The sequence below is a fragment of the Oncorhynchus mykiss genome, chromosome 6 (assembly GCF_057628025.1).
Source record: "Oncorhynchus mykiss isolate SJ-2025 chromosome 6, ASM5762802v1, whole genome shotgun sequence".
Classification (NCBI taxonomy): domain Eukaryota; kingdom Metazoa; phylum Chordata; class Actinopteri; order Salmoniformes; family Salmonidae; genus Oncorhynchus; species Oncorhynchus mykiss.
This window is the reverse complement of record NC_143027.1, coordinates 57,290,840-57,317,317: the sequence shown is the minus strand read 5'-3', so window position 1 is coordinate 57,317,317 and position 26,478 is coordinate 57,290,840. Positions and strand designations below refer to the sequence as shown.

General features: G+C 42.4%; 2 protein-coding genes across 22 annotated transcripts in view; both read left to right on the top strand.

Annotated features, from left to right (window-relative positions):
- The window catches only part of LOC110526200 (cyclic AMP-responsive element-binding protein 3-like protein 1), a 28,684-nt gene extending 25,564 nt beyond the window's left edge, over positions 1-3,120 (top strand). For 5 of the 6 annotated variants that reach the window (XR_016496771.1, XR_016496772.1, XR_016496773.1 and 2 more), the window contains one exon: positions 171-3,120. Coding sequence is in view for 2 of the 6 variants with exons in the window: in XM_036980567.2 (XP_036836462.1) it covers positions 171-207 (37 nt within the window). In the remaining 4 variants the exon portion in view is untranslated. The remainder of the gene's footprint in view (positions 1-170) is intronic. The other variant, XM_036980568.2, reaches the window with a different exon arrangement.
- A 4,174-nt stretch (positions 3,121-7,294) lies between these two features.
- Positions 7,295-26,478, top strand: part of LOC110526199 (diacylglycerol kinase zeta) — a 119,651-nt gene continuing 100,467 nt past the window's right edge. For 6 of the 16 annotated variants that reach the window (XM_090238380.1, XM_090238378.1, XM_090238376.1 and 3 more), the window contains exon 1: positions 20,324-24,085. In XM_090238380.1, coding sequence (XP_090094506.1) covers positions 24,024-24,085 — 62 coding nt within the window. In that variant the 5' untranslated portion in view covers positions 20,324-24,023. Of the gene's footprint in view, positions 7,438-7,511; positions 7,810-20,323; positions 24,086-26,478 lie in introns of those variants that run through there. The other 10 variants (XM_090238363.1, XM_090238359.1, XM_090238365.1 and 7 more) reach the window with 4 other exon arrangements.

Genomic DNA, 26,478 nt, shown 5'->3' with positions numbered 1-26,478 from the left:
GTTAATGAGAAGATTCTCACAAATTGCTCTTCAGAACAAGGGACTCATTGTTTTATCAGTGCTCCTTGTAATTACTCAAACATTAACAAGAATAATGTCTTTTAATTAATGTGATTGTTAGGTTACCAGAGTTTTTTGTGATACTGATGGACTATTTCTCCCCTCCACAGAGAGCCAAACCCCGAAGGAGGAGAGGAGTACTTTTAACCTTGAGGGGCGGAGCTGGCAAAAACACAGGCTCTCCAGACTCCTTACCCATGTGGATGTGTAGTGACACTACGGCGCCCCCTAGTGTGCCATCCCCAACCCACCTCTCCCTGCACTCCCTGACCTCCTGCAGTAGCTCCCTGGCCTTCCTGTTCCATCCCATTCCCTGAAGTCCCACCTGATAGAGAGGATGAAGAGGGTATGTGAAGAAGATAGAAATGACAGGCAACTCCAATCAAAGCTTCACAGGAACTTTTCATCTCTGACTGCTGTGTTTGACTGGAGGCAGAAGCAGGGAGTGAGAGGGGTTGGAATTGAGTAACTTGTTGAAACCTCTGTGTGCCATGTGTGTCTGTCTGCACGTTCAACTGGGTGAGTGTGGTTGCAGTGCTTCTGTGCAGATGAAGTGCTCCTCAGATTCCATCACACTGTTGCTTTTTCAAGGACTTCTACAAATATTTAGAACACAGGGGGTACTTCAGCTGTAGGGGGATCTATAGCGGATCTATAGCAAATTGGATAGGAGGGTGAGGGGGATAGGGATGTGGGGTGGTGGTGGGGGAGGGGGGGGGGTATTTATAATTCCAGTTGTTCTGTTATAGAAATTCCCTCTCCTACTTCACAATTGGTCATGCAAATGTTTGAATACAAACATTCCAAAGAATGTCCTCTTTTACCTTTCGCTTAAAGCGCTTAAAATGCACTCTATTGCCTCATGCTAGAATTATACATCTTTCAAAGGCATTTATTTTGTACATTTGACCACATTTTGTCCCATAATGTTTAAGCTTGTGTGTGCATTGCACTTTTTTTTCCCCTTCAGGTCGACATTGCAAGCTAATGGGTATAAGTGCCTTCAAACTCTTTCAGTTTTTGTATTCTCACGCCGTCCACATGGGGTTGTTCATTTTATTATTTGACTCTTTATGCAAACTAAATCATATGTAATATATACGTATTATTGGCATCAAAAAATAGCATATTTATTTTATGCAAAAAAATATTGTGAACTTTTCTTTTTATGAATATCAATTATGACGTCATGTTTACATGATCTTGTTGTCTTAACTGTTACACAGTTTGTCTGTTTTTGTATTTATTTCTGTATCAAGAAAGTTGTGTATATATTGAAAAAAAAACATGAACAGGGACAATCAGTGTAAATGCCTACCAAGGGTGTACAATACTTCCTCACTGGAGCAAAGCCTTCTCTAGTCCAAAAGACTCAAAACTGCCCATCTTTACAAAAACAGTCAAAACACCTCCAGGAGAATACCTTTTCTCCACAAAAAAAAATGAATGAATATCATCATTATGCCAAAAGTCCATTCAGCCCTAATGTCATTGTGAATGTGAAAATAGAGTATATTTTAAATTGAATATCAAAGTTCAGAATCCACTGGGGGTAAAATAAAAAAAATAAAAAAGAATCGCATCACGATTTACAGTAGTGCCCAGAAAAACTGTTCACTCTAAAGAACACTGTTCTGTTGATGATGCTTCTTAAAAACAGTCACTCCAGCAGCAAAATAATACAAAAAGATTTTCATGCAGCGTTTTTGTTGTGAAGAACCTTGTTACATTGAATAGAATATATTCTGGTGTTCCCTCCTCTTCCTGCTGTGTTGTTTCAGGGCGAGAGAGGGATTGTGTAAGGAGTGAGTGGGGCGGCCCCACTGACGCTAAATGGGATTGCGTAATGCTAGGCAGGAGGGTTTGAGTAGACAGCCCAGGCTCTGTGGAGGAGGCATGGAGGATCTGGGTCAGCCAGTGGCCTTGGAGTCTTAGCTTAACGTCCAGTCTGTTGCTCTTCATAGATTTCACTTGCTTATTCACAACTGTGTCTTGTCTGTGTATAATCAGGGGAGGACAGACTCACAATCCTTCCATGTAATTAATATGTATTTTACTCTAACATGTCATTAGATTTGCATTATTCATTTTCTGTCAAATGGTTTGTAAAATCACTACCTACCCTATTAATCAGAGCCATATAATTTCTAAGTCGGTTTTGTTTCCTAGTTGTTGCCTGTCTTATATCTTAGTGCACATTACCTGACAAATGTAGAGTTGGTTAACTGAGTACACTGATAATGTGTGTATATTGAAAATGTAGATTGCTTCCTGTCAAGATACTGTTTGTCTATGTTTGTCCTTTCGTTTGATTAATAGATGTGTAACTAAGGTTCAACCAGATGCTCTGGAAGCTGTCCAGCCCTCACCCACTTGCCTTCTATAAACACACTTTTTACTGATCAAATGGTTGCTTAGTTGTCCCAACCCACTCCAGCCCCCTCTATCCTACCTGCTACACCATCTTTAGGTTGTCTTAAAGCAGGACCTGTTATAAATGACTGCTACTCTATATTCTATAGTCTGTCCAATGTGCTGATCTTGAACAGGCTCTCTGATGACTGTGTCCACACTAAACCATTGGGATCATGCATAACACACTAAATCAAGTCAGACTGAGTTATCTGGTTGAACCAGGGTCAATCTTTTGTAATTAGTCCCCCAAATGTGTGGTAGAAACCTGCTTCAGAACCTGTGTGAGGGGTTTTACAAGGCTATTATAATTCAAAGTGAAATGATGCAAATCTTACCAAACATTCCATGTGTTTGTTGGCGTTCGTAATGTGTGCCCTTTTGTACATAAGACAAAGTGAATGCTTTTGCTGTAAATAAGGGGATGTATTTTTGTATTTGAAATGTATTTTGGTATTCACCTGGCGCCTTTGGGAAGGAACTGGCCAGTTGCTGACCTTTCACACTGTGGCTGTACAAGTAAATTGCATGTGTTTCTGGGTAAGCCACAGGAGCCTTTCTGTATTGCCTTTCTGTATCAGTCTCTTTAATAGTAGTGTTAGTAAGTAGAGTTAGTATCAAGCAAAATATAAAAAATTGCATCAGCATAACACCGTCTCCTTCGTTACTGTGTCTCTGTGCCCTGATATCATTGAGAAACGCATTCGGGGCAATCATTTGCATTCCTTGCGATCTAGTTTTGGTGCCTAGTGGTTGTTATATCATTAGGAAGTGCAGGCAAGCTCTATTCTCAGTATCGCCACAAGAGGTCAGACTTTGTTTGTCCATCCATTTTGGCTAACCTGATTCTAACCCCGTCATCACTCAAAAAGTAGAGCACTCTTTGCTTTTCTTAACTGAACCATAAAACACTAGCACACAAGCGCTTACCCAAGTGGCTGTCTCCCACTGTATTATATCAGAACCTAGCATAGGTGTTTGTTTGGTATCAATGTAGAAATATGAATAGAAAACCAGGTCACTTCCTCCCTGGAAACATAATCACAGCTCTAAAACACATGAGAGCATGGAACAAGCCACTACATCCAGAGGTGGCGAGCCAGTTCAATCACAAGTATTCACTGCCAATCCAGTGGCAGAATATCACGTACATGTGATAGTAACCTAAATGTTTATATACCCCCTTCAAATAAAGTGCGGGTGTAATTTCGGGACCACGGTACAGTATTGTGCATAGGACGGCTCGAAACTGCCCATTTGCCGTAGATAGCACACACATTTTTTGTTGTTGCTACATTTTTGATTTCATGAACACATCGCTTCCACGAAGTAGGAAACAGAATGTCCTCTTTCCCCCTTGTTTACCGCCTATATATCAACTACATGTCAGTGTAATAACTCACTCTTTGGATTAGAAAAGGGGGAAAGGGCTTTGTCCCAATAGCATTTACCAGGCAGCTTTATATAATCCTCGTACAGTCCTTGCCTTAATCTCTGTATAAAAGGCCAGAGAAGGGTTTTTGCATCCTCATGTTGAGGTGTTGCTCTCCCGTGTGAATCTTAATATAGCTGTTTGTTTTGCACATGTAAAAAAGCCTCCTATGCCTGATATATGACAGTGATGCACTTAGATTGATCCGTTTTCTCTGCGCATTGGCTCTGTTTTACGGAGAATAATATTTCATGTATTCTCTGTTAGCATGAAAGTATGCAACAGCTTTGTCCCGCGATGGGGTATTTGATTCAGGACTCAAGACTGGGCTGCCATGGCAAAGAGCAGACAATTATAAAGACTGGAAATCCTGGGCTGTCTGTTTCTCACTCATTGTGACCCTAGGGAGCGGTTGTAGGTGATGAGAGTTCCTAGTCCTCTCATTTCCATGGAAATGTCAATTCACAGTCTAACCTAGTTACCTCTTCTTCATCCAGCACAAACCACCTGAGGACACTTCTCACCACAGTACAATACAATGATTCTTTGTAAAAAAATAAGTAAAACCAGACTCTCTAGATTGAATATGCACTGCATGAAACGTCTAGTATGAATGATGGAGATTGTGGAAATTGTGGAGTGCATTCTTTGGACTGGACTAGCAGTGACACACTGAATAAATAAATGTTCAGCTTCACTCCAGCTCCCAATATATCACAAACCGAGGTAAGTAGTAGAGATTATTCCACTATCTTTGCATGCTGAAGAGTCTCTCGATAAACACTTTTCTCATATAGCTAAAACCTAATGTCTTGTCTAAATAAATTAAAACAGCGTTTGATCTGCTCCATTACATTTCCCACATTTCCAAGGAAGTCGATTCAAATTGTCACTAAATCGACTGTCACTAGTCATTTACATGCCCCAAATGCATACACAGTATCATTCATGTTTCTATTTATTTGTATTTAGTCTGTTATTTCAGTCAGGGCTCTATACAGAGGTGTGGCTCCCTCCTATTGACTTTGGGCGGTGGAGCAACTGTTTCATCCAAACTGCAATGTAAATTAACTGTACGCATATGCATTCCTGATTACATATGTTTATGTATATGTTTATGTATATGTTTGGAGCGTTACATTGTCTATGGCAGGTACATGATACTTTATATACATGCATATTATTTATATATGTTTTATTTAACCTTTATTTAACTATGTCAGTTAAGAACAAATTCTTATTTACAATGACAGCCTACCCCCGGCCAAACCCTAACCCGGATGACGCTGGGCCAGTTGTGCGTCGCCCTATGGGACTCCCAATCACGGCCGGTTATGATACAGCCTGGAATTTAACCAGGGTCTGTAGTGACGCCTCTAGCACTGAGATGCAGTGCCTTAGACCGCTGCGCCACTCGGGAGCCCAATGCAACAGAATAGAAAGCACAGCATGTTGTATCCATGTTATAACATACACTTTGTCTGGAACCCACCGTGGGAAATTAAGAGATTAAAGGACGTACATTGGTGTAGTGTTTTCCACATACATACATACCTAACATGATATCTGCTTTAGTTCACTGTGATAATAGGACACGGGTGGTGCTTACAGATGCCAACCATTAGCCAGTGTCTGGGTCAGCCCCCAGAAGATCACACAGTGAATTTAGAGTAATTCCCTTTTAACATCCCCCTATCCTACATAAGATCCTTAGCTGGAGTAATCGACCGCATCCTAGCGCCCCATAAACTGACCGTACCGAAAAAATATCCGGATCCATATAGCTGTGCTCCGTGCAGCATGGATTGTGGGTATTAGACCAAAGTTATCTGTTCCTGTCCACATTCAACTGTCCCCTTTTGATAAACTAAAACATGCTCTTGCCTACTTGTAAGTCCTATTTTAACTCCCTGTTTAGGACAAATGGTCGGCATTTCCAACAATCATTCAGGCATATTTCATCTTGTGGCTGCGATGGTCTGACTCACTGGGTAACACCAGGTCACACAGTGTATAACAAGAGCCCAGGAGAGGTCAGACATTGAGAGGTCAGACATTGAGAGGTCAGACATTGAGAGGTCAGACATTGATTGCCCCAGTTCCAGTGTAACCATTTCCAGAACCATCGTCGTTGTACTAATCATTCAAATAGTTCTAAATTGCAGTGGGTCCAACAACTAATTAGGCCCATACACATAGTCTACCTATAACAAAATGCTCAAAATAACCCAATCAACTGCAAATGATCTCATGGCACTGTTTTGGTGTAGTTTTCCTTTGGGATCATTTGCGCAGGACAGCTTCCTGTTTCCTAAGGAATTGCATTAACCAGCTCAACCAGTTTTACAGCCCTTTGTAAGGACGATTTGATAAATGGCTTAAAGTAGGTTATATTGTGTGTAGCATGTCGTGGTTGACTAACATAAGGTTACACAGGTTAATCATCACTCAGGCCTTTTCAAAGTATTGTTTGAGTTAGGCCACCACAGTGACGTAGTCTTCCTAATAAAAAAGCCAACGGCCAACTGTGAACAATGCAATGGATCAATGTGGTAACATACCCAATTGAAGAAGAGTAGCCTATAGGCCTAATTGCATGTTTGGTTCACTGGAAAATAGAAAGTAGGTTGGAACAATTCCGGTTTAACCTCCAATCTTTTGTTTGATTGGAAGTGTTTTTATTTTCTCAGAAAGAGTTTACAGAGATGCCGCCCGACGCCCGTGAATGCAGAAGTTAGGGGAGAGACCAGTGTGTTGTGAACAACATAAGCATGAGCAACAATAGAGAGAGACATTGAGACTGATGCAAACTGATACAAAATATTTAAATCATGCCACAATTGTACTACATAATGCTAAGCAAGGTAGGAATGTTGTTACTTCAATTTAACGAAACACAATCATTAATTAATTTGACACCAAAAAAAGTACAAATCTGTTGAAATCGCACTGTGGATGTAAAGACTCCAGGATTTCCTGGATGCAAAAAAGTTTGACCAATTACAGTTTATGTGACAAAACAAGCATAGAAAATGTAGAGAATCTTGTACCATCTAAACTGCAGTGAAATATATTTTCAATAGCTAAAAATATTGTATTTCAGCTGTTTGAAGCTGGTGTACAAAACTGAAAGTAAAAGCTGGAAGTATAGAAATAGAGCACATAGAACAGATCTACAGCTTCTTAGACTTGCTTTCAATGAGAATGGCAGATCTACCTACACACAGTTCTATGTGAATTTGGTCATGTCCATTATGAAAAAAAGATTGCAGTCAGAGTGCACTATAACTGTAGTATGCTGCAAAAACTAACGCAGTTTTTTTACTGCAGTAATTTTTGCAGTGTAACTGCAGTTACAGTGCTGTATAACGGCAGTTCAGCTGCAGTACACTGCAGTTACTCTGCAAAAATAGGCGGGGTTTATGATTTTGTGGCTGTGGTAACTAGCGACGACCCTGTAAACCTACAGGATTTCCTTCTTCGCGTGAATACTGGCGACTACAACCATATTCTACCTAACAAAGTCAGTATCTGTAAGCATATTTGTCACATTACAAGACGAGTCATAGTTTTGCTTTGGACTTCCAAGCTACTTTTTTTGTTTTAGGTTGCGGCGCTCCAGAGTTACTACACAGCACGGTGTCGATGGCTGAGGCACCGGATACCGGGGACCGTATAACCCGTATCGTCCATAGCTCTACTGATTCACCCACGGCGATACTGGTGCCACCAACCTTAGAAGAACTGGCTGAGGAGGGGGACGTTTTCCTGTCCGAAATGGTATCACCTTGTCCAGTCTTCAAGACGGGAGATTGTCCAGGAAAAGTGTCAACCCGGTTGGAAGGTGCGGGGGCATTGACAGCGGATACCTGCTTCCACACTATTAGGAAACAGGTATCATACAGGTAGTACATTTTTCATTTATCCCCACTTCCCATCCCAAACCCGCACGATATTTAATATAACTACTTCAACTGGCTACCCAAATGTCTGAAGTTTTCTCAATTGCAACTTGTGAAAGTAAACATCACCTGCAGCCGTCACTATCTCACCTGATAATGCACCACTTAGTGTGGCAGCTACTGTAGCCTATTTGTAGGCAAGACAACATGTGTTCATGTGAGCTGACACTCCATTTCAATATGGTTCTTCATCAACTAGATAGGCCTACATTAAAGTTATCATTAGGCTACATTATCCACTATAGCATCTTATAGCAAAAGCAATATCACATCTGTCATTTACCCCGGTGGGTATCATTCTTACTAAAAGCACCTGCTGATGTCCTATGGAGTATAGTAAATACATGCTCATTCATGTCATGAATGGGGATATCAAGAAACATACTTCTGTGTCCTCCTCAGTCATAACATAGACCTCACCCCATTAATTGCTGAGCTTTTGGATTAAATACGCTATCCTGTTTATTAGAATCTGGGGGGGGGTGTAATGTGAGAGTGTTCGTTCACCAAAGCTAAACATAAAAAAATAGGATTTGGCTACAGTACAGGATTTTGAATGATATACAGCATAAGTGCATAATCTGTCACTATATAACATCCAGTAGACCACTTCATACAAAATATTTGGTTTGCAATGAGACCGGTGGTGTAGTTTTTCCTCCACAATCCCAACTCTTTGTAGCTTGATTGTAGAGGATGGCACAATTGTCTGTGCCCCTGACTGACTCACATTCCATCTTTTTCATTTTATAGAAGGATTTGAGGGACTCTTTTTCTGTGCAGGCTGTGTAGAGTGATGAGACTGGTCCCTGGGTGTTGGTTATTGAGAGTCTGTCACTGCCAGCAGATGCTGTGATGTGTTCATGGCTCTTATGTAACGGAAGGAGAAGCAGCGGCAGCAGCAAGGGATCAGGAGTTTTTTCTTCTCCCATTATAAGTAAGAGGCACTTACAAAAGGGGCTTAGTGAGCAGAGCCCTGGGCTGGCTGCATCCACTGGCTGACTGGCTGGTCCATAGAGGCCTGATGATGCTGGATGGTTAAGGCTGGCCTGGCAATGAGTGAGGCTGAGGCCATGTCAGTCTGGCTACATAAACACAGATCAGCCATCGCTTTCCTCGGTGTCTGTGACTAAGAGCGTCAATATAGCGACTCAAACAACAAGGCCTGCGGTAGTGATCTCTCGTGTGATTCAGATGTTATCAGATTCAGACAGCAACTGCAGCAGGGGGGACAATGATGACAGTTAAGGAGATAAGTTATTGCGGAATGTTATGTGCATCCATTCTAAGAAATGATGTGCCCCCCCTCAGTCTCCCGTCAGGATCGAGTATTCACCAAAGCTGTAGTATAATTGCATAGTAATGATAACTACCTTTTTGTTTTGTTTTTGATTAAATTAGTATTGTAGATTTAGTGAAAAGCTGAAATTTGTGATGAATACACAATGTACAGTGATCTCTGTTGTTTTGAATCTGTACTCCAGCACTTTGGATTTGAAATGACGCAAAGACTATGAGGTTGACATGCAGACTGTCAGCTTTAATTTTAGGGTATTTTCATCCATATTTGGTGAACCGTTTAGAAATCACAGCACTTTTTGTACATAGTCCCCCCCCATTTTAGGGGACAGAAAGTATTGGGAGAAATTCAGTTGTGTATTAAAGTAGTTCAAAGTTAAGTATTTGGTCCCATATTCATATCACTCAATGATTACATCAAGCTTGAGACTCAACACATTTGTTAGATGCTTTTGCTGTTTGTTTTGGTTGTGTTTCAGATCATTTTGTGCCCAATAGAAGTGAAAAGGTAAATAATGTGTTGTTTGATTTTGGAGTCACTTTTATTGTAAATAAGAATAGAATATGTTTCTACATTCATGTGGATGCTACCATGATTACGGATAAGTAATGAGAAAGTTAGACGCCCAAATATCAAACCCCCAAGACATGCTAACTTCTCACCATTACAATAACAGGGGAGTTTAGCATTTTTGGGTGGGTATGATATTCTAAATCAAATGAAATACAATTTTATTTGCCACTTGCGCCGAATAGTGAAATGCTTACTTGCCAATCCCTTATCCAAAAATGCAGTTCAAGAAATAGAGTTAAGAAAATATTTACTAAATAAACTAAAGTAAAAAATAAAAAGTAACACAATAAAATGACATAACAATAACGAGTCAATGTGCAGGGATACAGGTTAGTTGAGATAGTTTATACATTTGTATGTCTGTAATTTTCTTTCACATGAGCTTACTGTATTGCTCAACCTAAGGTGAATGATTTGTCATTAGGTCTGTCCTATTGTTATACTATGTAACTAAGGGAAAAGCTTTCAATGCTGTCCAGATGGTGTTTCAGATTTATAACAGGGGTTGGAACCAGTTCAGGGAACAGATCTGAAAACCAGAAAATACATTTTTTTAGAGGAATAGAATCAGAACTGAGAATGAAGTGATCTATACTGTTCCGGAACAGAACCGTGATTTTTAAAAGCATGGAAACTGGTTAATAATGCTCTTTTATGTTCCTGGCATTTTTTTCCCAGTCCCACAAAAAAAAACACAAAGCGCCTATGCAAAGTCCTCACTCTGTTACTCTAGTCTCTATCTGCCAGCTGAAAATCTTTTCCAGTGCGTGTGTAAGTTATATACCTGCCCATTCCACTCCGAAGCATAGGCTACTGTAGCTTACTGATGGTACAAGTAGGATTCAGAAATTAGAGAGATTTTTAGAGAAGAATGGATTAACTTATTTTATCACGTTTTACAGTAGATTTATTAACTACAAAAAGATAAGACGTGTTTTATTTAAATTCTAGTGCTGCTCTGCACACACACGCTTGTTAGCTAGCTAGCTCTGGTCCAACGTTAAGCCAACTCTCGGAAGTTCAAAGGCATTAAAAGTTCCTCCATAGAAGCCGCTCCTGCGTAGGTATAATTATGCCATAACAAGATGCCCAGTGCTCCAAGCCAAGTCACCTCCTCCACCCTCTCTTGCTCTCTCCCACAAGCAAAATGTCAGTCGCATCTCACACCCTACACTTGTCTCTCCAATGCATGTAATCAACTGTATAGCTTGGCCGCGCCATAGCATCGTGAAGTAATTTAATGTTTAGCCAAATGTCCATAAAAATATATTTCAGAGATTTAGGAAGGAATGATATAAACCATAACTTTTTGGGGGGTCCAAACCTTTTCAGAACTTTATTTTGCTGGTCGGAACAGTGGAATGGAACAAATAAAAATTATGGTTCTGTTCAGAACGAAACGATTGGAAAATAATCTCAGTTCCAACCCCTGGTTTATTGTAACAGTCCTGGTCATTTGGACCGCCAGGCATTCCGCTGTCTGAATACTGAATTGTTATAGTTTGTTATTGGAAGCAGGCTCACAGACTCAGACAGGTGCATGCTCTTCTATCCAGCAGATTCAAACGGTGGGAAATCGAAAAGTTATCAAATGAACACATTAACAAATGGCAACAAATTTGAAGTCCCAAGTTTTCTCACGATCTTTATACTAGGATGAATTAGTCCTAGTTTTTAGGCCACCAGACAAATGGAAAGAAACCCATTTCATCTAAATGGGATTAACCTGGTAAATAAATGGTGCCATGCAGTGTAAGTAAGGGTAAAGGATAACTGAGAGGTTACAGGTTCATCCCTTCAATTTGAAACTAAATAGAGGGAACCTGTGGCATACAATATTGTCGGAGGAGAGCTTTGGTGATCTCTTACTGTATATGCAAATAAGCTGTGCGGATTGTTTGGGATTTTTTTTTAGGAGAAAAGGGAGCAACAGATTAAGGTAGAGATTTCTAATTCCATTTCCTCGCAGAATGTTGTTTCTGGTGTTCAGGATAAGGTTGATCTTATCCTGTGCTTTAGCTCAGATCACCAACACATCAAGCCTGTTCCACAAGTGGGTTGTAACTCTACATCTGATGTAAAATGTGCTTTATGCCGTACCAAAATATTATACCTGTTGCACCAGCTGTTCTATGAGCTACGCCTGCGATTGTCTTCTTTCATGATATGCACAGACAGTAATATAAATCTATATTTTCAAAAGGATGTGAGTTTCGTGTTCATATATCACAACCTCTGCAGGCTTTTTCGAGTGGCCTGTGCGTGAGTCAATAGCAAAATAATACGCTTCACTTATGCTACATTATAGCATGACAAATGTGTCTTATTTAGATATTAACAAAATCATAGATGAGCTGCCACCTCCCACTAATTTGCCCAGCCAGAGATCAAATAACCAAATACCCTGACGGGGATTCAGTGAAACAAAATTGCATTATTTGATTGTCAGAAGTTCCTTGATTTCTGATAATCAATCAATGTGATTTTGTTTCAGTGAATCTCTGGCAGGAGATAGCCTAGGCTACTACGCGAGAGGAGCAAAATAATCCACCTGTTATGCTAGGCTACATAACATGCTAGCAAAATGTTCTGATGACACTGCTAGACGAGCAAACTAGACAAAAGATTATCATCATGACCACTCACCTCAATTTGGCTAATGTTTTCCCAGCCTAATTGTAACCAAATATCAAAAGAAAAAATCTGACATTGATTGATTTATCAAGATGTCCCCATCCTTGTCTCAAAGAAGAGCGATAACGCTGTCCCAATCATAACGGTGCTGAAATGATAGTTGACTACACACGGATATTGCTTTAAACTTTTTAAAACAGTTGGATGACTTTGGGAGTTTCAATAAGCAGCAATATGATAAATGCCTGCAATGGCATTAGTCTACTTTGTTTTCATCATTCTGTGACATTCATTCCCACAATAATTATTGATAGATCCACCCAGTTGTGGCTCAGAAAACATGCATCAGATGGTGGGTTTTGTGAAAGTGATGGGGCGTCCCTCGCAAAGTTTTTAGAGCTGCCACGAGGAAGGTAACAGCCTAGTAATGGGCACTGCCTAGCAACCATAATAATGAAGCATCCAATCTCACGCACGTGCATTGCCTACGACGGTCTTCAATCGACTAATCTTATTTTGGGTTGGTACAACAGGTATACATTCTCATCCCGTAGCTACGCCCGACCTAACGTTTAAGACCAACTTTTTTTTTTTACACCCAACTGGTCCAACCGGCCCTGCGGATGATTCAGGGATGAAAACCGATGAGATTTGTTTAATCAATGAGACCTATGATATATTGCATGCTGTGGAGACCTACGTAGATGATACGCGTCCAATACCGGACCAGATCCATCCTTACTGAAATGAGCCAGCACCAGCTGTGCCTCCCTCCGTAAAGCCTGCACGACGACGTGCACTACACGTCCTATTGAAATGCATAATGACATTAAAGCCACCAGGCCTCTCAGAAAAAATGGATAATACCCTTTGTACTCCTTTCCTGAGTCTTTGCATGTTATAAAGATGAAGGAAATTGTCATCCCTGTCATTGACATTGGGACACTCAGTGTTGACACAAAATCTAATTTGAAAGGCTGTATTGACACTGAACAAACAGACGAGGCTAATTTCAGCTCATTTGAGGTCCTCTGTCTCTGGGTCATACGCCTATAAGGTAGGTCCTTACGGCTCTGTTGACACTCTCTGGTTAAGGTTGTTTGTGGTTTGATGGAGGCAGATGCAGGGCTACAGCCCCTCTAACGAAGGGAACAAACTGTCCCGTCTGGACTCCCCATCGACCGCTGACACTAATGGATGCTGATCGTAAACCCTCCTCTCCAGAGAGTTACTTGTAATTACCCGCATTTGAAATCAAATCAAATGTATTTATAAAGCCTTTGTTACATCAGCTGATATCTCAAAGTGCTGTACAGAAACCCAGCCTTAAACCCCCAAACGGCAAGCAATGCAGGTGTAGATTTAGCAAATGGCTTGTGATTTATTATGCTGCACACCATTACTAACGTGGAACATTTCTATTTGAACAACAAAATAACTTTGTCGGACAAATAGGTGTGGGCTAGACAGAGGTACGTATGTCACGTATCTCTGACCGCGCCAGGTTTTTGTTCTCTGACCATGACTCTCTCACAACTCAATGCACAACACTGAAAGGTTCCGGTGGCCTATTTTACTCTGCCAGGGCTCTGAATTGTCTGATTCTACAAAGACTGCCCTGTCTGTGGGTGTCATTTATTATTTCTCACAGTCAAGTAATCTGGTTTTCCAGGAAGTGTCTGCAGCCATAAAGGACCAGTTAACACTGTAATAATATTTAAGTATTTTCCTCTCTACAGAGGTTAAACAGGACATTGTCTGTTCAAGCTCAAAATCAATACCTGCTCTATGGCAGTGTTTCCCAACCCTGGTCCTCGAGCACCCCCAACAGTACACAGTTTCGTTGTAGCTCTTGACAAATACCTCATTCAACTCATTGAGGGCTTGATGATTAGTTGACAAGTGGAATCAGGTATGCTTGTCCAGGGTTGGGAAACACTGCTCTTTGGAAACAAAAGTTATTAGTGAACATTGGGGAGCAGCTGGTATGTAACTCTCAACCTCATGATGAATGACTCAACTCAGGCCAGAGCTTTGTTTGCTGTGGACTAGATAGGTTGGTGTGTGAGAGTATTCAGGACAGCCGCTCCCAGACTTTACCTCATCAATGATATTTTAAATAATGCTTTATTATGTGTGGTTTAAAATGTCGGGCGGTTAACTTTGTATGTTTTTTGTCTTGAATTCACTGACATATGAAGTCAAGGAGAGCAATGCTATGTGAAAATGAACACTCCACACAATTTGTTTAGATCTACCTCTTCTTCAGCAATCCTACCTGGATCTGGTGAATCCAATATCCCTTCTATTGCAATATCTCTTCCCATGGTCAAGTTTGCAAATAAAATACTGCAGTTTCAAATGCAATCAAGAACATTAGGAAACGGCAGCACTCCAAAAAGATTTTACAAAACAGACAGAACGACGTCACCTCATTTCAACTTTTTTTTATTTTTGTCCGGGTGTAGACTCCTGCCTTTCCGCAGTTATACCTTCATCAGATGCGTAATGGTTGCTCTGGTGAAGCCATGACTGCCGAAAACGCGTTAGACTGCCTGGCCAAAGATGAAATGAGGTGACATCGTTTTCTCTCTTTCTTTAAAAAAAAAATTTCCGGAGTGCCTCCGTTGTTCTTGAACTTGGGATTTCACTTGAAGTCGTTGTCACATATGGCAGACCAACCAGCTAATAAAGGAAAATGCTGCAGCTCTCTGCAACAGCTGAGAAGGGCCACTTCTCTCTCCACAGTTGTTGGATAATTATGTTTCCTCTCCCATCTTATGAGGACACATAGTTACCTTGACCAAGGAATTGAAGTGGGAGGAAATAATGATAGGCTACACAAAGACACTTGCACAGACAGAAACACGCACACAGAAACACACACGCAGAAATACGCACACAGAAACACACACGCACACGCAAACAAACTAACATAAGAAAGAAAAAGAAAACAGAGTGGATTCCTACAATTGAAAAGGAAATGACAGCTGACAATGAAAGGATGTCCGGTTGTCATGACGCGCCTAAGCAATCAATGCACCTTGCAATCAAATCAAATTGCATCTGTCATATGCGCCTGATACAACAAGTGCAGACTTTACTGTGAAATGCTTACGTACGAGCCCTTCACCAACAATGCAGAGTAAGAAAGTGGCTAAATTAAAAAAGGAAATAGTAACATAATAAAATAACAATAACGAGGCTATATACAAGCAGTATTAGTACCGAGTCAATGTACGAGGGGGTACGAGGTAGAGGTAAATTATGTTAAATGTACATGTAGGTAGGGTTAAAAGTGACTAGAAAATCAGGATAGATAATAAACAGAGTAGCAGCAGCATATGTGAAGAGGGTGAAAGTGTGTCTGGGTGAGAATTTGACAGGGTGCAAATAACGACGAGCAGAGGAAGAGACTGAGCAACTCAATTTGGACTCACTGACTGGCCTCTCATTTCCTGTGTTAACAGTGAGATATGTCTGAGCTGTAACTCCAGCTTAGTTGCAGCTCAGCTTCCTCAGGAAGAGAAACGGAGACTGAGAAATATCGAGGCAAAAGAAGACTAGAAGACTAAATGTATCTGGACCCCCAAAGTAGGCACTACCAATGGGCTGGTCTGCCAATGTGGCCTTCCATTTCCTTCTTGCTGCCTCTGCACCTTTCCATAGCTGCTAAGAGAGCATTTTGTTTTTCGGAGTGCTGCCCTCTCCAACGCTTTACTGTTGAACAAAAAGGTGATGTGATGTTCAACACGGTTTATTTGGAATGTAAATAATGTGTGGGGGAAGTGTAGCGCTTCTCCATGGGGAATCAACATTCAAATGAACAAGAAAAATGTGATAGAGGGAGAGAGTGTGTTCTCTGATCATGCGGATTATGTTAAACGTTGTTATTGATGTAACCTGGCAAATGATAACTGACCTTTGACTGTTGGCACATCTCTGGCCGAAATTCGGCTCTGAATGTAGATGTTGTCTAGCAGCATTCAGTGCAGTACATCGCATCTAGTGCAGCAGTTATTCTATAGGTCTAGCTATGATAATGGCGCCGGAGGAGATGGCTGCCATTTTACGGTCCCCTAACCAATTGTGCTATTGTGTGGGTTTTTGTCGAGTTATTTGTAACTTGTTTTGTACATAATGTTTCTGCCACCGTCTCTTATGACCGAAAAGAGCTTCTAGATATCAGGACAGTGATTACTCACCCCGTACTGGAGGAAGATTTTCTTTAACGAGTTGGACGCAAAGGATTTACTGACTCCCGACAACCGACAAAAGCCCTCATCCCCGTCATTCGCAGTAGAAAGAGGCAGAGATATCAGGGATGTATGTCTGGGTGCCTTGTAAGGATCCGACGGCGAGTGTGTAATCTGCCTTTATCACTGGTGCTATTGGCCAAAGTACAATCTTTGGATAATAAAATAGACGAACTACGAGCATGTATATTTCCTACCAACAGGACATTAAAAACTGTAATATCTTATGTTTCAGCAAGTCGTGGCTGAACAACGACATGAATAACATACAGCTGTTGGGTTTTACCCTTTTCAGCAGGATAGAACAGCAGCCTCTGGTAAGACAAGGGGTGGCGGGCTATGTATATTTGTAAACAACAGCTGGTGCACCAAATTTTAGGAAGACTCTAGGTTTTGCTCGCCTGAGGTAGAGTATCTCTTGATAAGCTCTAGACCACACCATTTTTCATCTATATTCTTTGTAGCTGTCTATTTACCACCACAAACCAATGCTGGCACTAAGACCGCACTCAATGAGCTCTATAAGCAAACAGGAAAACGCTCATCCAGAGGCGGCACTTTCAAGGAGTGGGACTCTAACCCGGAATGTGAAATCCTGCTATGCCCTCCGACAAACCATCAAACAGGCAAAGCGTCAATACAGGACTCATACTACACTGTCTCTGATGCTCATCGGATGTGGCAGGGGCTTGCAAACTTTTACAGACCACAAAGGGAAGCACAGCCACGAGCTGCCCAGTGACACGAGCCTACCAGATGAGCTAAATGACTTCTATTCTCGTTTCGAGGAAAGTAACACTGAAACATGCATTAAGGCATCAGCTGTTCCAGACAACTGTGTGATCACATTCTTCATAGCCGATGTGAGTAAGACCTTTAAACAGGTAAACATTCACAAGGCCGCAGGGCCAGACGGATTACCTGGACATGTACTCTGAGCATCGGCTGACCAACTGGCAAGTGTCTTCACCGACAGTTTCAACCTCTCCCTGTCCGAGTCTGTAATACCAACATGTTTCAAGCACACCACCATAGTTCCTGTGCCCAAGAACACTAAGGTAACCTGCCTAAATGACTGAAGTCTGTAGCCATGAAGTGCTTTGAAAGGCTGGTCATGGCTCACATCAACACCATTACCCCAGAAACCCTAGACCAACTCCAATTTGCATACCGCCCCAACAGATCCACAGATGATGCAATCTCTATTGCACTCCACACTGCCCTTTCCCACCTAGATAAAAGGAATGCTATTCATTGACTACAGTGCAGCGTTCAACATCATAGCATTTGGGAAAACTGTAATATCACACCTAATGGTCTCAAGCCCCTGTCCTAAAGATACCTGCTGGCCAACTGTGTATAAGAACATGTCAGTTATACTCTATCACCACCCTATCCCATGAGAGAGAGAGAGAGAGAGAGAGAGAGAGAGAGAGAGAGAGAGAGAGAGATATTCAGATTCAGATTCAGATTCAGATTCATTCGACGGCACAACTCTCATTTGGATAGGTGAGCGGAGATAGGAAAAAAGGCCTTGCTGCTGAAGGGTGCCCACACACAGAACGCCCATTCTTGGCAGAGGTCCAGGTTTACCTTGAGGGGATGTTTTTGTATTGTCAGTACAGTGATTACACTACGGAGAAATAATCACAGAACAACTGACTTTAGTGGAACAGCCACAGTATCTCTCTCTGCTCTCAGGATTAGACTACAGTGAATTAAATGAAGCGTTGTCCTAGCAAGTTCACAGTGTTTTTCTACCAATGATCCCGATTTTTCTGGGCATCCGTCTCAGTTCTCAGTTCTAATGGCAGATGAATCACAGGCGGCTGCTGTAACTGCACTGAAGCGCTGTCTTCGGGTGTTATCGACTGTGTTTAGGACAAGTCTTAATCGTTGTAAGAACCCCAAGGAATATGTGGGAATGTAGCAGCATATCCAGATCTACAACCTCCAAGCTTTATAGAATACTGGTTCTGTAGGTTTGGCTGGTTGAGAGCGGTTGAGGAAACATAAGAGACTTGGAACATGAAGCGTCGACTTAAGTTTGAGACCGTTTCACTCTTCAAACAGAAATCGGTCGCTGTCTCGTTTCCCCTCCTCCACGAGGGGATCAATAAAGGATGAATCCATCTGTTTTTATAAGTTCTCTTTTATAGTGTTTTTTTCTTTCTGCAGGACTAGGAAGCTCTGGGTTGTTCTAGGAAAATGTCCTTTCTATGTGAAGCTTTGACATAATGTGCCCAGGTAGGAAGCAGCTGTGGTTCGGCTCCTCATTAGAAAGTCTCAGGGATATTCTGCCGTATTCCCCCGACTCGGCAGATTTCTCTACTGCCATAGTTTCATTGCGTATCCCACCCAGTTCCTTATTCTGCATAATGTTCTTTCAGCTTCCGTACAGTATACTTACCCACCACTTGTAATGTACCACTTTATTTAAGACTGGCACCTGTGGTGTTCAGTTAGGAGTTGTGTCTCTCTGGTCCCCTCTGCCACGGAAGAAGTTGTCACATAACAGTAAGTGTTGGACTCAGTGGGAGGTTAATGTGCCGCTGGGTCAGATCGCTGGCCTTCGATCAGAGCCCAGCTTGCAGGGGCCCCAGGACGCTGAGATGCCTGCTGAGACTGAGTCAGGCTGACAGGCAAAGGCAATTGCCAATCTGAGAGACGGAAGTCTGCCTCAGACAAAGCGGATGGTTTTATTCGTGACCTTGGAGATGAGGGTGTGACAGGAAGATCATTGAAAAGGAATAGGTGTGGCGCTCGCTCACCATTAAAAACGCACTTTAAAAAAACACGTAAGCAACTATTAAAAGCTTGACGTTTCGGCTTTCACCAATGACCTTCAAAGGTGACAGAAAAATATACTTTCTAATAGGAGAGGTGTGTTGGTCTGATTATCAGATTTGTTCTGCTCACAAGTCTGCTGCGTGCTCTGCTTCAGCAGGTCATGGTAACTTGGCTGCAACTGGAATGTAATGAGCTAGGCCTATTGAAAGATTCGGGTATGGCAGAGTGTAGTTTATTTCTTGCTGATTGGAATAGTACAAGAGAGCTCGGAGTGTTCTAATATGGAACATTGATTAGCAGCATGACCTTCGTATTCAACAAAATATGGGACATTTTTATACAAGATCCTTTCGGAAACAAGATGACACATATGTAGGGTCTTATTCTATCATAAAATTGGTGACCCCTCCCCCACACACACCTTGTCACATCTTAGCATGGTCCCAGTTCTGTTTGGGCTTTCTTGCCAGCACCTATGGTCGTTGTCATTGCCAAAGCTTGTTTGTCCATGGGTGGAGATGATATACAATCCCCTCTAGTGGATATAGTTTGAAATACATGAAATATCCTGAAGTGGCCCTGAAGTGTTAATTTGTTGAGTGACAATGGTCACCTGTGCTTTTAAACCAGACATGCACTGTGCATCTAAAATGAGTAGGTTGTAAGTACTTCAAGGCCTTATCTTTTTTTTTTTTCAGACTAAATGAATCTGCGTATAAATGCACAGGGCCAACAATGAGAGAGAGGGGCAGGTAGACATGGAGGGGGTTAGAAAGGGGAGGGAGAGTGATTCTCTTTCATCAGGAGAACATAAGAGACTGAGAGCAGAACCCTTTGGTCGGCTGAAATTGGCCAAATAGAGATGAAAGTCTAGGCCAAAACGCACGTGTGCCATGTCTAGCTAACCAAAGAGACTGTACAGAGAAACAGAATGGAGAGCCATCCTGCAGGACAGTCATCACTCCACCTTCCCTGGCCATCTACTCTCATCTTTGATCATCTACACGCGTGTGTGTGTGTGTGTGTGTGTGTGCTGCGTGTACAAATTCAGTAAATTCGCAATGTTGGTTGGATTTTCTTTCACCCGTAATACCCTTGATCAAAGGGATTCATTACACGTGATATCTACCACCATGTACATGTCTGCATTCCTTGCCGGTGTTAAAATCAGCCTGGTGGCAGTGTGAGTTTGAACTTTGCCTCCCACGCACTGCCGCATCAACCCAAAGAGAAGTTAGCTCTGTACTGTACTAAAAGCAGAACCATACAGCCACTCAACTAAAACAGAACACCGTGTCTCGTCTTGAGAGGTTTGATAAACAGCTAAAAGTGGCACATGGCAGAATGTCAGTTCACATACAAGCGAGCCTGATGTGACTCTACGGCCAGTGACTCAACAACAAATAATCGATCCGTTTCTAAACCCCTCTGGCAGTAGGGCTTGAATGCACAGCACCGTACAGTCAGAGAGGGAGTCAGAGAGTTCAGACTGTTCTTTTCAGGGGTCTGAGTGGCACTTGGCTCAATGCAGCTATCTCTTTGTGGTCTATGTGACTGCTAACCAATCTCATGGTTCCTCACTTTGACCTCCTATCGAATTCAGTCAGCGTTTCTCAAGAAGCCGGCATATAAATATCCTGCAGCCCTGAGCTTCACACACTTAAACAGCTCTGACACTTCAGTTGAAGTGGCATAAGGTCTTTTGGAACACATCGCCATGCAACATTTCTGATGGTAACGTCTGGTGGTAGAAAGCTCCAAGAATAAGGGATTAGGTCAGTTGCTATGCCATGGACAACTACACGTTACGAACAGCTACTGTGTTTCATGCTGACAATAGTGTGTGACAGACCGTCTATAATATACACGGAACAAAAATATATAAACGCAACATGTGAAGTGGTGATCCAATGTTTAATGAGCTGAAATATAACGTCCCTTATTTCTCAAAAAAAAAATGTTGCAGACATTTTTGTTTACATCCCTATTAGTGAGCGGCTCCTACTTTGCCAAGATCCACCTGACAGGTGTGGCATATCAAGAAGCTGATTAAACAGCACAATCAGTACACAGGTTCACCTTGTGCTGGGGACAATAAAAGGCCACTCTACAATGCCACAGATGTTTTGAGGGAGTGTGCAATTGGCATGCTGACGGCAGGAATATACACCAGAGCTGTTGCCAGAGAATTGAATGTTCATTTCTCTACCAATGTCGTTTTCCAGAATTTGGCAGTACGTCCAACCAGCCTCTCAACTAGCCTCACAACCACAGACCACGTGTAACCATGCCATCCCAGGACCCCCACATTCGGCTTCTTCACCTGCGGGATTGTCTGAGACCAGCCACCCGGACAGCTGATGAACTGTCAGAAACCGTCTCCGGAAAGCTCCTCTGTGTGCTCGTTGTCCTCACCAGGATCTTGACCTGACTGCAGTTCAGCGTCGTAACCAACTTCTTCAGTGGGCAAAATCTCACCTTCGATGGCCACTGGCACGCTAAAGAAGGGTGTTCTTCACGGATGAATCCCAGTTTTAACTGTACCAGGCAGATAGCAGACTGCGTGTATGGTGTCGTGTGGGGAGCGGTTTGCTGATGTCAACGTTGTGACCAGAATGCTGCATGGTGGCAGTGGGGTTATTGTATGGGCAGGCATAAGCTACGGACAACGAACACAATTGCATTTAATCGACGGCAATTTGAATGGACAGAGATGCTGTAATGAGATTCTGAGGCCCATTGTCATGATATTCCAGCGCTGCCATCACCTCAGCACGATAATACACGGTCCCATGTCGCAAGAATCTGTACACAATTCCTGTAAGCTGAAAAAGTCCCAGTTATTGCTTGGCCTGCATACTCACCAGACATGTCACCCATTGACCATGTTAGGATACTCTGGATCGACGTGAATGACAGCGTTCCAGTTCCCGCCAATATCCAGCAACTTCGCACAGCCATTGAAGAGGAGTGAGACAATAATCCACAGACCACAATCAACAGCCTGATCAACTTTATACGAAGGAGATGTGTCGCGCTGCATGAGTGCAAATGGTGGTCACACCAGATACTGACTGGCTTTCTGATCTACGCCCCTACCTTTTTTTTAAGGTATCTCTGACCAACAGATTCATATCTGTATTCCCAGTCATGTGAAATCCATAGATTAGGGCACTAATGAATTAATTTCAATTTATTGATTCCCTTATATAAACTGTAACTCGGTAAAATCTTTGAAATTGTTGCATGTTACGTTTTTATATTTTTGTTTAGTGTGGCTATACCCCCAATCGTTCAAAACCTAGAGGCAAACTACTCTTTTCGTCTCAACCGCTTTAGCGGACATTGGATGTTACTCGCACGGATCGATGACCTCTGACCTCGACGGATCGATGACCTAAGTGGCATTCACTTGACTACATAAAACAAATACATTTCAAATGTCCACCGCGGGCTACTGTTAACCTGCTGGCCGGGTGACGGATCTCGTCTCGTGGGCGTATTTGGCTCAGGCCTGATCCATATGATGAGAAGGGACAGGGACAGCCTGATGCCTTAACTCTGATGTCAGACTGAAGAGATAAGAGACCAGATGGTCCCCGTGACAGATGTCGGTCTTCGTTTTTCCTCTTTTTCTCTTTCTATATTCTGCATGTCCTCTCCGTCTGCGTCTGCCACTCACACGTCCTCCTTTTCTATTTCGGTCCTTTCTGTTTGTCCGTCTCGCACTCACATACTCTTATTCCCGCTGTCTTTTACAGCAATCCCTTTTCACGTGTAAGGTTGTGCAGCAGCCCGGTCTGCTCTGCTCCTCGCCTTTCTGCTCACACAGCGCTACACTATCAGCCAGGAATGCAAGCGAAATCAAGGAGGCTTGGAGACAAACGGAGACATCTCTCCTCAGTCCTCTCGCTTCCAACTGTTTATTGTTGTAGTACGTGTGCCAAGCAATAAGTGAAATTCAACTGAACTTGTCTGCCCGTTAGCTTTTACAATTGCGATACTGTCCAATCCGTGAACAACACTGAGGTCAAATGTCTAGGCATACTGTAACTCCGTAGATATGACAGGTAGTGTAGGATTCAAGGCCTTACTTTTTATTGCTACATGCCGTAGAATGTTTCTCATTGCCCTCCCCATCAACTATCAAAGATAAACATTGGGGGTAGGGGGAATCTCCTCCAGCTGTCTAAAAATAGCCAGTTTTATTTTTAGCCAGTTTTTAGATTTTTCTCTTTCTTTTTTTCTTCCCCTCTCGCTCACTTTCTCTCCCCCCTCCCCCTCTCTCTCTCTCTCGTTCTTTCTTCCCCCCTCTCAATCTCTTACACTCACTGGCTTATGTCACAAGCCATGAGGAAGTCATGAAACAGGAAGTGAGCAGAAGTGGACGGGGGGGAAGAGAGAAATAAGATAGTCCTGAGAGACCGACAGACAGACCGCACAGTTGTCAGCACAGTTGTCAGTTGGACTGGAGCTCTGTAACTCGTTGCCAGGTTTGTGTTGTGGGACTGACAGGCTGACACAGGAATGCTAGACAGGACAAGGAAGACTGCTCTTTGGTGAGCCACCACAAAGGAAGCCAGAGAGGGGACAAAGGACTGGATATGTGGGGTCACCGGGGGAAGTGGGACGTCCCTCCAACCCCTCCGCTTGCCCCCACTCACAGGTAGTGGTGTGTGCTCTTTACTTCTCTTGGTATTTTGGTCACAAACCACTAATGGCTAGAACGTGGTGTGAAACCTAGACTATGGAAACATTTCTCTATATTCTTGTTTTGATTTGTTCCATGGGACTTTCAGTTTAGTATGTCTACGAGTATACTACTTAAAGTTTTACTTGGGTTATAGATGCTGAACACTAAGATGGCTTGTGAACGGGTGTTTATTTGCTGTGTTGTGTCGAACTTAGAAATGTAGTTTTGGCGTGTCCACTTATAAAGATCTTGGCCATCGACCAGTATGGGATTCATTTATGAAATAAAACAGAGCTGTATAACGTTCTAGAAAGTTGTCCATTAGCCAGCAAATTTGACAGGGATGAACCCGGGTGAAGACTAAATGTCGTGAGATGCTGAAGTTGTGCTGTTTCAGGATGACGCTGCTTCTATGACAGTGGTCAATAGTCAAGGTCTGGATATTTGTCTTGTTCTGGAAGAATTAGCATTTTTTAGTTCTCATTTCTGCCACATCTGATAATTGCAACATCTGACTTCTGCTCATTTGAATTGGATGCACAATTCTCTATAAAAAGAAAATACGTATGTCGTAACATTCACACTTATTTTTTGGTTATATTATCCCCATTTTGTCTGAAGGCTTTTCACTCATCAAACAATGTATCCACATGTTATTTACTTAGTACAGGAGTGTGGGTCATTAATTCACCCCTGGGGGGGAGGAATAACTCAGTTGCACCACATACCCACGGGGTGGCGCCCTAAACCTCTACTTGTTTTGTACCGTATCTCCATCTGCTTATCCGTCTGTCTCACTGTCTGGGTTTCTGTTTAGTCACATAGTCATCCATCATCCGTGCTATGACTGCTGTTCTCTTCACTGTATGTCCTTCTGCCTCTTGTGTTCCGTAACTAGAGGCAATATAGAGGAAATTCACTATTTTATACAGTGGGCCTATAGTGTGAAGCTTTCTCTGTCTGAGCCTATTCCTTTCTTGGAATAGAAGTTCCTATTCTCTTTGAGCTGTTGTGGGTCCTCTACTTTTGACAGTTGAAACCATGCTGTGTGTTGCGGTTTGGATGCTTCTCCCACATGTAACACAGCTGAGGGGTATACTAAGAAGGACGATCAATGAGTTAGCCAACTAACTTCGATAAACAGACAGAAATAACTACTACTACTACAAAAAATAAGCTAAACATAGATATGCATTTTTGGTTGTTAAGTCAATCAGACCATGTCCATTTCAAGCTTGTCTCTCTGAAAAAAAAAAAATAATAATCCAAATATTTAGGCAAGTTAGCTAGTTGATCCTGTTTTGTAGTATACCCCTCTGAGGGAAAGAAATAGGACCAAAACAGAAGCGAATGGAAGAATAGCAGGAAGCACCTTGCCGTTCGCGGTTCAGTCGTGAAGTGAGTACAACTCCCCCGCTGGTGACATCACTTCCTTCCTGTCAAGGTAGTAGAAAGTGACAACAGGACAGCTAGAGGGGCCATGCTGCTGCTAGTGCCCTAAGCTGCCCAGGAATGTGGAATTTTCAGGTAGACCTAAAAATAGAGGCCTGCCAATCCGGGTCATGCTTATCTATTTACTTGTTGACAGATCAGCCACTTTGCTGTCTGTGGACTCTGCACCCCTTGTATTTACTGTATGGCCACAATGTTGTAGCCATGCGGTGGCCTGATGACTGTTTCAAGTGGGAAATACTGATTTTATTCAATCTGCACAGTAAAGATTGTCTGCTCAGTGTTCAGTATGAGGCCTTCTCCCTCAACCCCACAGGTTCTGGTGCTCCCCAATAATCTGTCTGTTTCTCTACATTCCGCTGTTCCTCCTCACCTGTAGAGTCCTGTCCCAGTCTACCTCTACTTCTCTACTACCCCTCCAATGCTCCCCCTCTCCCCCTGGGATATACTAGCCTCTGCATGAATTGCAGCTCTGTTTGGCCTCTTCTCCCAGTCCCAACCGCTAATAGATCTCTCCAGTTTGTAGTCCTAAAAAAACGGAAATGAGTTAGCATTTTCTACCTCTGGTTCGTTGCCCATTCCTATGGGGGAAATTAATTGGGGAAAGAATGGGTTTTTGGGATGAACACCGAAAATAAGGTCTGAGGTTATGAGACGTCAGTTAACAGGACCTTTTTATGAATTATGAAGCCTTTATGTGCTTGTTTTGATTACTTAAATGCTTAAAAATGCACAAAAAAGTGACGTTAGCTGATGAAGATTATCTCCCAGAACAGAATGTATAATATGTTTTAAGCCTGTTTTAAGCCAGACCTTATTTTCTGCGTTCTATCCAAAAACCCTACAAAAATCTTATTAATTTCCCCCTAGTCTTTGGCCAACAGGCCATAACGGAGAAAGCCTCCATTAGTGCC